This window comes from Cryptotermes secundus, unplaced genomic scaffold, assembly GCF_002891405.2.
Source record: "Cryptotermes secundus unplaced genomic scaffold, Csec_1.0 scaffold1445, whole genome shotgun sequence".
NCBI classification, from domain to species: domain Eukaryota; kingdom Metazoa; phylum Arthropoda; class Insecta; order Blattodea; family Kalotermitidae; genus Cryptotermes; species Cryptotermes secundus.
Window position 1 is genome coordinate 212,761 of NW_019718298.1, and position 13,837 is coordinate 226,597.

A 13,837-nucleotide genomic window follows, 5' to 3' on the forward strand; every position below is an offset into this window, starting at 1 on the left:
CAATTCATCTGATTCATTTCTACACCACGGTTTGGAGAACTGTGTTAGACAATGTCCTCAGGGTGGTCAACTGAAGCAGGTGGCTTCTGTGACCCAACTAACTGACATTGGCGAGTAAGTTCATCAGAAGTACATTGACGCCTCTCATCTGATAACTCAGGCATAGCAGCTCAGCCCCAGCGTGTTGGAGGAGGTTCAGCCATCTCTTCCCATGACTTTGACTCTATTCTTAAGAATGAAGGAGATGCATGGTAAAACAAATGTGTTAATGGTGTCTGACTTCTTCCTTGGAGCGAGGACCTAATCATCCACCTTGTCCAAGTTCTCATTTATCTTCACGAGTACCTTCTCAGCTGACTGTGCTACATGGTAGCCAGTTGGGACACCCAGGTACTCATAAAAGTCATTCAATCAGAGTTGTGGGTGCATCGCCATGGACATTGAAGACGGCCACTAGAGCTTCTTTCCATCCATACACCCACATCAAACTTCTTCCAGACCAAGTAGCAGATTCCATCCAAGGCTGACAACATGTTGCTGCAGCAACTTAAACTCTTCCAAACTCCCAGGATCGTAAAATCGCTTCATAAGGGTTCTGGTTGTTGCTGGCAGACGATGAGAGAATATTAACCGACATTGCACATAGATGGCAAAAAAAGTGGAACACACAGTAGCAGATTGAACTAGTGTGAAATCTCTATGTAATGAATCTTTGAAGGAATGTCTTTCTTACACTAAACTTAAGTTTTCAATTAATGGTGGTTCTGAAGAAACTGCTCATCATGTTAGACTTACTTTATATAATTACGATAAAATATTTCTGTACATTTGTAGGTACACAAAATCAGCATAAATAAATATATATATATATAATCATTAATACTGAGTTAATTTCTGAAATAAGCATATATTAATAAACGGAGTGATTACAAGGACACAAGAGTGACAGTTGTTGTTTTGATTGCAGTCATGCTGTTTGAGATTTGAAGTTTTTGTGGTGATTACTATGAAGATTAGTGACTACTGGGATGTGACATGATGTAATTTGGTAGGTCAGTACCTATGTCTCAGAGATCTCTTTTACCTTGAAGATGGAGGCCACAGGTTCCTCTGAAACACTGGTGTGTACATACCAACCTACACAAAATCACATGCCAAAAGAAATAATATTCTTCACATTGACATTAAATTGAGGTACAAGATCTGAAAGGTCAACTGCTCAATTCTAGCAGGGACAAATGCTTTGCTTCACAGTGCCCAGCCCTTTATCCAGTGGGTATCTATCAGTGGTCATTTCCTGGAAGCTATAGTGGCTGAGATGTGAAGCTGACCATTCATCTTCTTCTCTAACTGAGCCAGCCAAATAATTTTTGCAGACAATGGGGATAAGAGTTATTTGGAGGAGAGGGTTTGTTCCTCACTCTGTCATCCTAGCCTGCCTGCTGGTGACCCTTGCCTGATGCTCTAGTCAGTCAGTCTGTCTGTCTTGGTGTCAAGCCCCCATCTGGGCCTTCTTACCAGATATTCATTCTTGTTTGAAAGTTATTGTCCTGTCCATATGGGGTGCCCTCTCTGATGAGAGGTCGGGTCTGTCATTTGTCAGTCATAGTCGGTAGTATGGAGTCCATTGTCAGTATGTACAATTATTTACATATTGCCTCTCATTACTGTTTGTATATACAAGGCCTCTGTCAGTCCAGGCTCAGTACAGCAATGGATTATCTTTAGTATATTCTGCTACAACAGCAGTCTAGTCATTTGAACAGTCATATGCTTGATCACCACTAAGTTCAAGCCTCTTATATTTTCTTTGGGCTTCGCCTTGTCTAATGTTGTGAACATTCTCATCATCATGATTTTGTATGACTTCTGCTTGTTGCCTACATAATTTTGTTACATAATCATATACGTATGGAATTTTGAAAGCTCTGTGTTAATTGCGAACCAGTCTGCACCTTGGAAAATTGCCAATGGTGCGGAGAACCTTGTTTTGCAAGCACTACAATTTCATTAGATGGGTACCTGCCGTGAATTCCCAGGCGGGATTAGCATAAGTCATTACAGAGCTAATGAGAGCTTTGTGGAGGGCTCAATTTAATGTTAGTGCTCAATCGCTCGCTTCTGAATAGGGAATATACTCTAATGAATGTTCTGAAAGCCTTGGCTACAAACATTTCTATGTTCAATCTCCACGTAACTTTATTATCAAAGATTACACCGAGATATTTTGCACTATTTACAAATGGAATATTTAATCCATTTAACATAAGACAAGACTCAGGTGGTCAGCAGCTACGAGAGAAGTAGATCCCCCTAGTCTTATCTTTGTTACTTGTTATATTCCAGCGCTCACACCAGGTCTCTATTGAGCTGAGACCGTGCTGGAGTTTTCTGACAATAAAACTCTCCTTGCGATCTGTCACATACAGACAAGTGTTGTCTGCAAAGAGGGCTAGCTGAATTCCGTGTGTTTGGGGGGCATCATTTATATACATATTGAAAAGAGTAGGGGACAGGACCGAACCTTGTGGCATCCCTGCTTGACTTTCCCTTGGCATAGATATTTTTCCTTCCACCAAAACACTGAATTTTCATTGTGAAAGAAATGATCCAATAAGCTTGATTAAGTTGGTTGAAATTTCCAGTTTTGACAACTTATATAGCAAGCCCAAGTGCCATGTAGTATCAAAGACTTTTTCGATGTCCAAGAACACTGCAGCCTTAGACATTTTATTGTTGAAATTAAGGGTCACATCGTCTGTTGGCCTCATCCGTTGCAGTGTTGTGCTGTGACATGCACGGAAACCAAACTGGCCTGCATTAAGCAGGCCTCTTTCTTCAATGTGCTTTTGGAATATTTTCAGAATGACTTTCTCGAATAGTTTTCTTGTTATGGACAGGAGGCTAATCAGATATAAATTTTGAGGGAACTTTGGATCCTTACCAGATTTCTGTAAGGTTATGACTTTTGCTTCCTTCCAAGGACTTGGAAAATGGGACAGCTTAAGGCAATGATTGAATAAATGGGTCTAATGTAGCAAAGGTCGCCTTGGAAGGTGCCTGAGACACTGATTTGGAATGCCATCAGTTCCGCAGGCCTTTCTCAATTCCAAGCTATGAATAGCAGTTGGTGCCCTTGGTCCATCCCTCTTTAGGAGGGATTTCGCAATGTCCATATAGCCTGAGGTGTGACTTCAGTGTTACCTATCTTTGTTTCCCACCGTTCAAGTGTCTTTTTATGGGTCATTCACCTAATTGACTTTGTGACCCAGTTAGCTGCTGTTTTACTGCTGGATCCCTGGTTTCTTGCCACAATTTTGTAGCATCTGCTTATGTTTTAACAAATGATCTAGACCAGGAAGATCGTTGTTTATGTCCAAAAGTGTAACTTTACTTGTCGACAACCTATATGCCGTAGCAATAGAAGCTGTAAAGTTACATACCGCTTTATCGGCTTCTACCACCGATTTAATTTTGATTTAAGTGATATTAATTCAGAGGCAAGGCTCTGAAACTGATCCCTATCTGTGAATTTTTCAATAGGTTCCGAATGATTCCTAATTTTGACATGATGCAGTATTTGGAATACTATCAGTAGTTGATTTGAATTCAAAATATCAGAGACAGTGCCATTTGACAGTCAGATGTTTTGGTGGACCACAATATCCAGCACATCACCGTTTCCCACAGGGGAGTAATGAGTGGGGCATTGTGGTGCTGAAATTTTGAATTCATTCAAATGAAATAAATCCATGAGTTTCTCACCTGGAAGGTTTGAAACTGCACTATCCCAAAATGGGTGCTTAGCATTCAGATCACCTGTCAAAATAGACTTAATAAGCTTAAGAGCTCAATGATGTCAGCACGACAGCCCAGGGGTCTAAGGCATGCACTGTTTTCGCTCGCTCGGAAGCAGGGCTCAAATCCCACTCAGGGCATGGATGTGTAGTATGTGTGCGCGCATGCGTGCGCTTTCCTGTGTCTGTGTGCAAGGCCTTGCGATGAACTGATCACCTGCCCAAGGAGTCCTACCGAATGCCCTAAGATCTAGTAAACCGAAGTGAAACGATTTTTTTTTCATGGAGGTGGGCCAAGGCGCAAATGTGTTCTGTAGCGCCAAAGGAAAAAAAGCCCCTGGGTCCTACACTACTGTCTACAAGTTAACTGTAGTATGGATTCTAACTAAAGCACACTGTCCAGTCTACATCAGTCACAAAACAAGAAAAGAACCACATTTATCCACTCAACCTTCTTCCTCAGTCTGATCCTGATTAACCTTTCAGGCCTGACGCTCTAGAAGAGTAATCCTGCCATTTATTTAAAGCATGAGTAGAAGGAAGAGTGGGGGTCGGGTAAAGGGGTCGCAAGACGGAAAGGCGCAATGGGGGGAGGGGTCCTCGCTCCGTTAGAACTTTTTGTTTCCTTCCACCGTAGTGCTGAGGTTAACAATGTATGGGACATTACTTCCATTCCTCCCATACGTCCTCATTCTGTGATGCTTAATTAAACCCAGGCACAAATTTAACGTTACTTTATTTAAAGGTGTTTTCAGTAACAAATCATTAAATTTGAATGGCAGGATTAATAGTGAATAATGAATTGGAAAGGATATGGAAGGAAGCAGTGATGACATAATTTGAGGTACTGTTCTGGAATTTACGTGGAAAAAGTGAAGAAACGTATCACAGTTCTCAGGTTGACCGGTCTCCTGGCCGAGTTTTGAACCCGAGACATCACGAATAGAATCAGGAATGCCAGCAACTCGCTGCAACATTCGGTGGTAAAATACAGAAATCTACGTTAAAACGGTTACATAGTAACTACCGTACTGTTAAGGGGTAACTTTATATAACACGCTTACTAAGTCCATCTGTAACAGGTAAAAAGTAAAGCTGTCCCTGCGCTTAATTATTTAAGCACCACGTAATTAAAACGTATTGGGGAGTGCAGTTGTAGCTCCGCCGTTCTTGATCTCGGCACTAGACGGAGGTGAGTGGTCAGCTTATTACTCCGGCCGCTTTATCCCCGGGGATAGAGCCACTGTTACCTATTGGATAAGAGGCTGGGTGTGCCCCAGAGCCGCTCTGGAAGCTACAGAAAAGAAAAAACATCTCTTGCACCTGCCGGGAGTCGAACCCTGTCCGTCCAGCTCGTAGACAGTCGTTATACTTAGTAAGCGATCACGGCTCCCTGTAATAAAACGTGTACAAAATAACAGAAAATCGTTAACTCACTGATATTTTATGTTTTCAGTCGTGTAAAGTGTCACACTTTTATGTTTGCATGCTTATTATTCGGTCAAATTCATATGAAATTGATTTCTCCCCCACCCATTTCTCTTGGAGACTGCTGTCACGCGGTGTGGACACTTAATAATATGACCTTAGCAACCGCGAGGAAGTAACACAGAAACAAGTCTGTTCGGCGCATAAGTGTCGCCGCAGAAGGATCTAATAAGCATTCCATTACCCATGGCTCTTAACAATACTGAGTGAAGAAACGGACAGGTTGGCTCGAATATTAACGCCCTGACTTGCAGTCTGAAGGTGTTCGGTTCGAAACCCTATCCGCACTCCGGGTTTTCTTCGTATTCCTCTGTCCTCGTATCGGGACAGTATCTCACATTAATCCACGACAGCTTCCTTCCACATCCTTTAAAGTTAAAATAAAACTGTCTTTATGTTTAATTAATTATGCACTATGCCATAGAGACGTTTGAGGGAGTGGAGACATATTCCATGTATTTTCAACCTCAGCACATGATGGAAGCAAGTGGTCGCTCTGCCATCCCAGATACCCACTAGATAAGAGGGTGGATGGGATCCAGAGCCGGTCTAGACGCAATGCAGAAAAGATATAAATGAACGTCCTGCCTCTGCCGGGAATTGAATTCCTCGGTCGCCCAGACCCTAGCAAGACCGAGTGAACTATCCCGGCTCCCATGCCCATCCTTTCCAACACGTTCACGCGCCATATAGCGTGGGACAGAGAAAGCGTCGGTAATTAACTATAAAGAAATAAACATTAGGCAGACAGCACGAGAACATAACGTTATTCATTTTGTTGTTGGTTTATTTAGAGATGCCTTCAATTCCTCAAATTCTGTAGTGATATGCTTGTATTATCGGTCAGTAAGGAATACTGAATTTGAAAGGATGCGGAAGGAAATTATCTGCGATAGGTAACGTTATTATCCCAGTAGGTGGGTGGAGAATATTATAATGGATCTTATGGATTGGATAGATCTGGCTCAGGATAGGGACCAGTAGAGGGCTCTTGTGAAGACGGTGATGAACCTTCGGGTTCCATAAAATGCTGGGAAATTCTTGAGTAGCTGCAGAATTGGCGGCTCCTCCAGAAGGGCTCAGCTCCATGAGTGAGTGAGTAAGTAAGTAAGTAAGTAAGTAAGTATCTGCTACAGTAACGGATATAAAAATGCTAAAATCAAGAGGCAGGATACCTGGTCTCCGAGACGAAGTTTGCACACGGGAAGTCCCGAATACGAAGTAGGGATGTTACCGTGACATTCGATTCGTTCTCCTGTTCCCAAACGATTTCCTTCCCATCCTGTGGAAGGCCACGTTCCAAATCACATAAATTTATACTACTATAAACTTCAATCTTCATACTTTAAGATAACAGACTTGAATATAAATTATTCTAAACTGAACTGTCATATCCGGGATAGCTTAGGCAGTGTAGAGACTAGGCTATGCGCCGAATTATCGAGGTTCGACTCACGGCCGGAGCAGAGGTTCCGACCGTGGTGATTATGAACAGTACTATCTGCAACGTTATGACGTGTAGTCTGGTAAATATTTTCAGGGACCTTAATTCTTGCATCTTCAGGGTCGAAGAATAAGCCAAACATAATCTGCTTATCGTTAATTGTATTCTTCGACCTTGAAGATGGATATATTATATTCCTCCGAAACGTCAGTAAACTTCTACCCACGGCACCGCTCTGGTGCTTCAGTTGATTGCGGGAAGGCTGTCTTAGCACTTCTCTTAAAGGCGATGGTGTTAAACATGGGCAGTGCTTACTAAGAGCTGATAAAAACGGTTCTCGTTCTAGCTTTCTTTTTAAAGGGCAACAATAACTAACTCCATGGAGCTGAGCCCTTCTTCAAAAGTCGCCAATTTTGCGGTTACTCACGAATTTCCCAACATTTTATGCAAGCCGAAAGTTCATTATCTTGTTCACAACAGCCCTCCACTGGCCCCTACCCTGAGCCAAAGCAATCCAGTCCATGCCACCCCATCCTACGTCTCTAGGATACATTATAATATATAATACACCTACGTGTACGTCGTCCTAGTGGTCCGTTTCCTTATTCGCCTGCTGGTTTGGTGCCACTCCTGTCCCATCTGACCGCCTATACTCCCGCTAAATCTAACTTATTTCGCTTTCTTAATAGAATATTAAAACACGCGAAAGAAAATAGAAGAATTATATTTATTAAAGATTTTACACACAATGGAAACATAAGAAATTAGTTTCTTTAATTGTCAACCTCTCAGTTTGAGAAGGAAACTTCAGCCTCTGTATTAAATAAGTTAGCATACACTAGCTAGAGCAAATATCTTAAAACTACTGAAGATGTAACAGAACTTCCAGAATGTACAAAATGACTGACGTCTCTATAGACTCTATGTCCTGTGTAATAGTAAAGATTTGGGAAGACTCATTAATCAAACCAAAGGGACTGGTGAACTTTGGGTTTATAATCTGCCCCTTGGTCTGTAGGATCATCAGTGTTAACGGTAGTCAAATCGTTAGCCGGCAGGAGACTCTCATTTTGTTCTGAGACTCGGTAGTACAGTTTTTGCACTGGAATGATGTTTACCTGAGTCACTGAAAAGTTTTTCTTATCTTGATTGTTTGCATCTGAGTCACTGACAGTTGAAGAATCCCCTTGCAATGTCTGGACTGGCAAGTCAGTAGCCATTAAATCCTCTTCCATAATATCTCTTTCCTCTTTCGGCAACCGAGGTCCGAACACGATAGATGCGGATAATTCTTTAAGTTGTTTCTCGACTTTTCTTGGCCTTATTTTCTTCTCCTTTTCTTTAAAGTTATCAAATATGTTTCGAGACAAATTTTTAGGAATTGGGCCTCTAACGAATTTTGGTTCTAACACATTGTAGGTCCCTTCCCTAACGAGTTTTTGGGCGCTGTCGTCGCATGACGCTGCCGAAATGGACTCGTGCATCTCTGTCACTTTGTTGTCAGTGGTGTTTAGTGGTCTAAACTTGGTTCCAATAGCAGGCAGTGGCGCGTAAGGTGATAATCCCTTTGACTCTCCGGTCGATGTTGATGGCCTTATGACGTCACTGGTTTCAGTTATGATCTTGTAAATATCGTCCTGTGTTGGTACACGTCGGAGGTACGATTGTGTATATCGCCCGACGTTTCGGTTAGTGTCAGTCACTCTGCTGTTAGAATTCGTGTCCACGAGCGATTTGCTCCGGCCAGGCAGTCGTTTGCTTTTCTTTTTCTTGGGTGACATGTCATTGATGCCATCTACAGAACCCAGAAGACTTTTTCCTTGGACATGAAAGTCTTTCATAAAGTTGCTTTCGTTTCTTACCATCATTTTTCTCGATTATTTCTTTCGTATCATAAAGATGTGAAGAATTTCATACTGTAAGAAAAGAGCATATCATATTTCACATCATTTTTTTCAAATCCATTGTATGTTTGTTTGTGGTGTGTTTAGCAATGCTGTCGGCAGCTCGATAATACAGGGTTATTCAGAAGTCCGTGAAACATTTTAAAAATTCACAAGAAATACACTGTGTATCGGATCATGGTAATTTTTACGCCGATAGAGAATGGCTCTCTTCAAGTTTTTTTATAAAGCCTCCATTGCCTGCTAATTTCAGGGATGTTCGCAACCGTATCGCCGCTACTGTGGTTCAGGTCAACCGTGATATGCTTACACGGGTGTGGGACGAAATGGATTATCGCGCAGATGTCTGCCGTATCAGCAAAGGCGGACACACTGAGCATCTGTGATTTACGTGAAACAATCTTGGTGAGCCTCTGTTTCAATATAAACAATTTGGTATCCGTTGTGTAGTTTATTTATTGTAAATTTTCAAAATGTTTCACGGACTTATGAATAATCCTGTATAACGTCGGAGGACTGAAGGATCATGAATGAATTTGAGAGGACGTGAAAGGAAGCGGTAGTAACATACTTTTTGTTCCTATCCCGGAAATTGCCCCGAAAAAAACTCAGGAAAACTGCGAAAAAAAACTCGAGTGTAACTGTGTAACCGGGCACCTCCTGAATACAAAAAATATGTGTTACCGCCTGAGCTCACTGTGTTGACTTGTATAAAATGAATGTCTGCAGCTTACAGTAAAAGAAGTTGAATTAATGGTCGAATGAAAAACTTGCAAAGGAACGATAATTATCGTTACCATTCGACCCTTTAAACGAGGGTTTAGCTAAATTATAATTTAGCTAAACCCTCGTTTAAAGGGCTGTTCAAATTCTGAAGCTATCGCACTCTAAAACAAACTAGAGGCCCAGCATTATAAACACTCCCTGTTTTGAAGATTACTGCCTTCTGGGATGTGGGTTATTTAACTACGCTCTTTCAGTGTCGAGGTTGCATAGCGTCGGATGTTGTTATGAGGCGAAAAATGATTGTAAAGAATTTGGAGGGAAGCAGTACCAGCCTAATCGAATGACTATCCCAGCATTTTCCTGGAAAAAGTGACGAAAATAACGAAAAACCTCGGTCAGGATATCTGATGTCCTGGTCAAGATTCGAACCGACGTGTTCGATGATGCCACGTGGTCTGGTAGATATTTACCGAAGTTTAGGAGGTACATATTTCAGCAATTTTCAGAATCTCCATCTTCTACTTCGAAGATGGATGTAGCAGTTTCCTCCGAAAAGCCGGTAAATATTTACAAAGATTTTATTACGTCACATCCCAAATGAAAATAATCTTCATGGTCCCCGCCGTGAGGTCCCTAATCTTACATTCCCTGTCTTCACAAATATTGGCAGTATTTTACCATGTAAAAGGTAAAAATACCTGAGTGAACGGAGAAGTTCATGGAGGTAGGCCTAGGCCCACTGGGGCTGTAGTACAAGGGAAAACAAAGTAAAAATGTCCCTGTGCCCAGTAAGTTAAGCACTATGTCATGAAAGCATATGAAGGAACTAGATGGGGGTGAGTGGTCAGCCCCGGCCGTTTTACCCTCGGTACCCATTAGATAAGAGGCTAGGTGGGCCCCAGCGCCGGTTTGGACGCTGTGGGAAAAAGAAAAATCCATACCCCTGCCTGGAATCGAACCCCAGTCGTCCATCCCGTAGCCCATCGCTATACCGGCTGAGCTGTTCACGCTTGTACTTTGCTATGTTATGTTAATAATGTTACGTATTATAGGAAGGCGGTATGAATTCTAGAAAACTTGCCCCGTTCAACATTGGAATACTCAGATTCACAGAAATTCTGTAGCATAAGACTCAAGGACACAAACAGAGGAAGACCTCGCAAAGTATGGAGTAAACACGCGATTTTGTACCCCATGAAATGAAGGCAATTAAGATGGCAGAGGAAGTTTAGCGACATTGTAAGTATAGTTATTTTACACAGTGCACAATAACAAATTCTAATAGGGAGCCGGAATGATTCAGTCGGTACAGCGACGGGATACTTGCAGGAAGGCCGAGGAATCGGGGTTCGATTACTGACAGAGGAAAGAGGCTTTCCTCTTCTCCACAACGTCCACACCGGCCCTGGGGTCGAACCAGCCTTCTAGTCAATAGATACTCGGGGCCCTTTCCCCGAGTTTTAATCGACCTCGTACGTTTTCATGAAATGATGCTTAACTTCACCTTAGGCCGCGTCATAAGTTAGGCGGTTAGTCGCTGGCTTCCCACCGCGGCGGCCCTAGTTCGAGCCCATGTCAGGTCATGTGGGATTTGTGGTTGACAAAGTGGCACTGAGGCAGGTTTACTCCAAGTACTCGGTCTCCCCTGCCAATTTTCATTCCATCGAGTGCTCCACATTCATCATCGTCTATCATCCGGTGTTGGTACAATAGGACAGTTAGTGACCGACGTACCAATTGGACTCAGTCTCAACCCATCACAAAAACTAAAAAAACTAATTTCACCTTTGGCTTATATCATTACCTGTAACATAAAAGACCAGCGTCTTACCTTTGCTAAAATATACCAAAGTCCCGATAGTGAAAAATATAATTCAGTAGAATGTTGCCTTAGCTGTCACCATCACTTGATTAAGTCCGACTCTGGAGCAGATGTCAGTCCGTGTCCTGCACTTGTACCTAACAGCAGTGACGCGTGACCCCAGCAACACAAACTAACGAACTGAACATTGCAAGGACAACACAAGCTGCCGGAAATCAATTCCAATGACGTCCTTTGTCATACATCAACCCCCTACGCTCCGCCCTTTAGAAATCGAACAAACAATGGAATGTCTACTCGCCCAAGAAACAGATCTGAAATGAAATAAGGCGCATGGATAATAAAAAAGTGGGGGAGGGATTTGAGTGGATGCATTAGTTAAATATTTATATGTTGTTTCTTTCTGTTCCAAAGCATATGCATGTCACTTGAAAGTTTAACGAATTAGACCCCGTTGAGAGTCACCCAAACACGTGATATTATGTTACAACCGGCGGTTAGTCGGCCAGTCTATCTTGTGTCAAGCCCCCATTTGGGGCCCAGACCAGATATTTATTACTGTCAGTTTCCAGTTTGTTGGTGTGGAGCGCTCTCCCTGACAGGATGGTCTGTCGTTTATAATTGCTGCTGGTCCTCGCCAGCGCAGTCATTCTCGGGTCAGAGTCCCGAGAGACTTACGGCCATATTTTACCCTCTCAGATTCGAGACTTTCCTTTTCTTCGCCTCCTACGACCCGCAGGGCTACGGTGGATGTATTCGACCCCGACTCCACACGGGGCAGACTGGCTTGTCCCGTTACTCGTGATATAGTCTGGGGACGGACCAAATAGAAAAAACCCGCTTCCCACAATTCCTCTACTGTTGCACGTTACTATTGGCGCAGAACTACAGAGAACACCGTTCTCAGCGGTGCTGTCATTGTTTACATTGAATGGTGTATTGCATTTTGCGTCCCTGTTTACTGTGTCATAACCTAGTAATGGACGTCCTTCCAGATTAAAATACTCCGGCTTTCTGTAAACATAGCACAACATAATCACTGCTCTCACAAGAGGTACGCATACCGGCATATAACCGAGACATACCGGAAACTTAACCAAAAGTCAAAAGCCGCATGTCTTTCGGTGCAATCTATGTTTCGTTCTTGAGACAACAGCCGATGGTATGAGTAGAGGCAGACATGTTTTAGAAGAAATTGCTGAGCAAAATATTTGTAGTCTAAAGATAACTTGCCTTCTCAAAGGCCGAGTCTGTAGGTAATGCCGATTGATGACTAACCAACGTGTGCATCGCTTTATTAGCGAAGAGCGATACTATAATCTTTCTCATGATCTCAGTGAAATTTTACGAATATTTTGAAAAGCGGCGTGTTATTACATAGACCTGCGTTATGACAAAATAACTCAAGCAAGCTAAATCGGGCGACGCTACTCCGCAGTTGTATACTGTATACGTACTAGTCATTCCATTTTGTTACACGATACAGACCGCCCCGCTCGATCGAGCCATACGAACCCATGTGATGCAATATTGATTAGAACACATAAGTTATAGATTATAAGGGCCGCGTCATAGCTCAAGCGGTTAGTCGCTGGCGTCGCTGGCTTCCCACCGCGGCGGCCCGGATTCGATCCCGTGTCTGGTCAAGTGGGGTTTGTGGTGGACAAAGTGGCGCTGGGGCAGATTTTCTCCGAGTACTTCGGTTTCCCCTGCAAATCTTCGTTCCATCAATAACTCCACAATCACCCTCACCTATCATCTGGGGCTGGTACAATAGGCCAGAAATGGCCGCAGTACAAGGGACTTAGTACGTGCAGCACCAGACCCAACAGTTGCTACAAATAGGCCAGGAGGAAGTACATCACCAGAAGAATGTACACCATGTCCAGAAAATTCAGCAACTTCTACACCATGTGGGGAAGTTACAGAAGACACAGTCCATGAAGAGGCTACTCAACTAGAATACGAAGAAGATACTATCCATGAGGAGGCTGCAGAAACCCAGGGGAACGAAACAGAGAAAACTTCAGCAGACCCATCCCTTAACTGTGTGGAACTATTTGAAAGAGATCAACAGCAGGAAGTTCGTATGTCAACCAGACAAAGGAGGCCCCCAGTAAAGCTAAGTAAAGATTTTTTATAGATAAGCACAGTGCTGGTATCCTCAAAATAATAATAATATAGTCCATGCAAACATTCAGATATTCCATCAAAACGTGGGAAGTCTAAATAATAAAAAGCTAAATATGGATGTGGTACTAACAGATAAAGTGCTAGAGTTGGACGTTTAGTCTAGTTTATTGTAACATTCCATCAATCCAATCTAGGCTACAAATATGCCTAACAGATATACAACCAGTCACAGACAAGTAACTAAAAGCATAGGTCAGATCAAACAATAAACCAAACTTTTTTTCTTCCTACTTTAATATTAAACATAACAACATCTTAAATTTAATATTGTAAAAAAATCATCATACCAAAAGGTAGATGATAACACATTTATGCCAAAATAAATCACCTATGATACATAAAATCTTAAAAATTCACATTAAAATTAGTAATTACTACTAAAAGAATCATTCAGTGAATAAAAAGAATTAAATAGAAGGTATTTTTTTAGTATTTTTAAATTGATTCTTATCATCAGTCAGTT

The 13,837-nt window shown here is 42.2% G+C and overlaps 1 protein-coding gene across 1 annotated transcript; it reads right to left on the bottom strand.

The window, feature by feature from the left end:
- Positions 1-7,437: 7,437 nt before the first annotated feature.
- On the bottom strand, positions 7,438-11,367 carry LOC111861241. The gene is made up of 2 exons (XM_023845652.2): positions 11,191-11,367; positions 7,438-8,645 (listed from the first exon to the last, which is right to left on the bottom strand). Exon 2 carries the CDS (start codon positions 8,595-8,597, stop codon positions 7,689-7,691), a length of 909 nt encoding a protein of 302 aa, XP_023701420.1. The 5' UTR covers positions 8,598-8,645; positions 11,191-11,367; the 3' UTR covers positions 7,438-7,688.
- Between the last annotated feature and the right edge of the window lie 2,470 nt (positions 11,368-13,837).

What these genes read in the sequence shown, in the direction of transcription:
- LOC111861241 (XM_023845652.2), bottom strand. Translation starts at nt 8,597, where the DNA reads ATGATGGTAAGAAACGAAAGCAACTTTATGAAAGACTTTCATGTCCAA.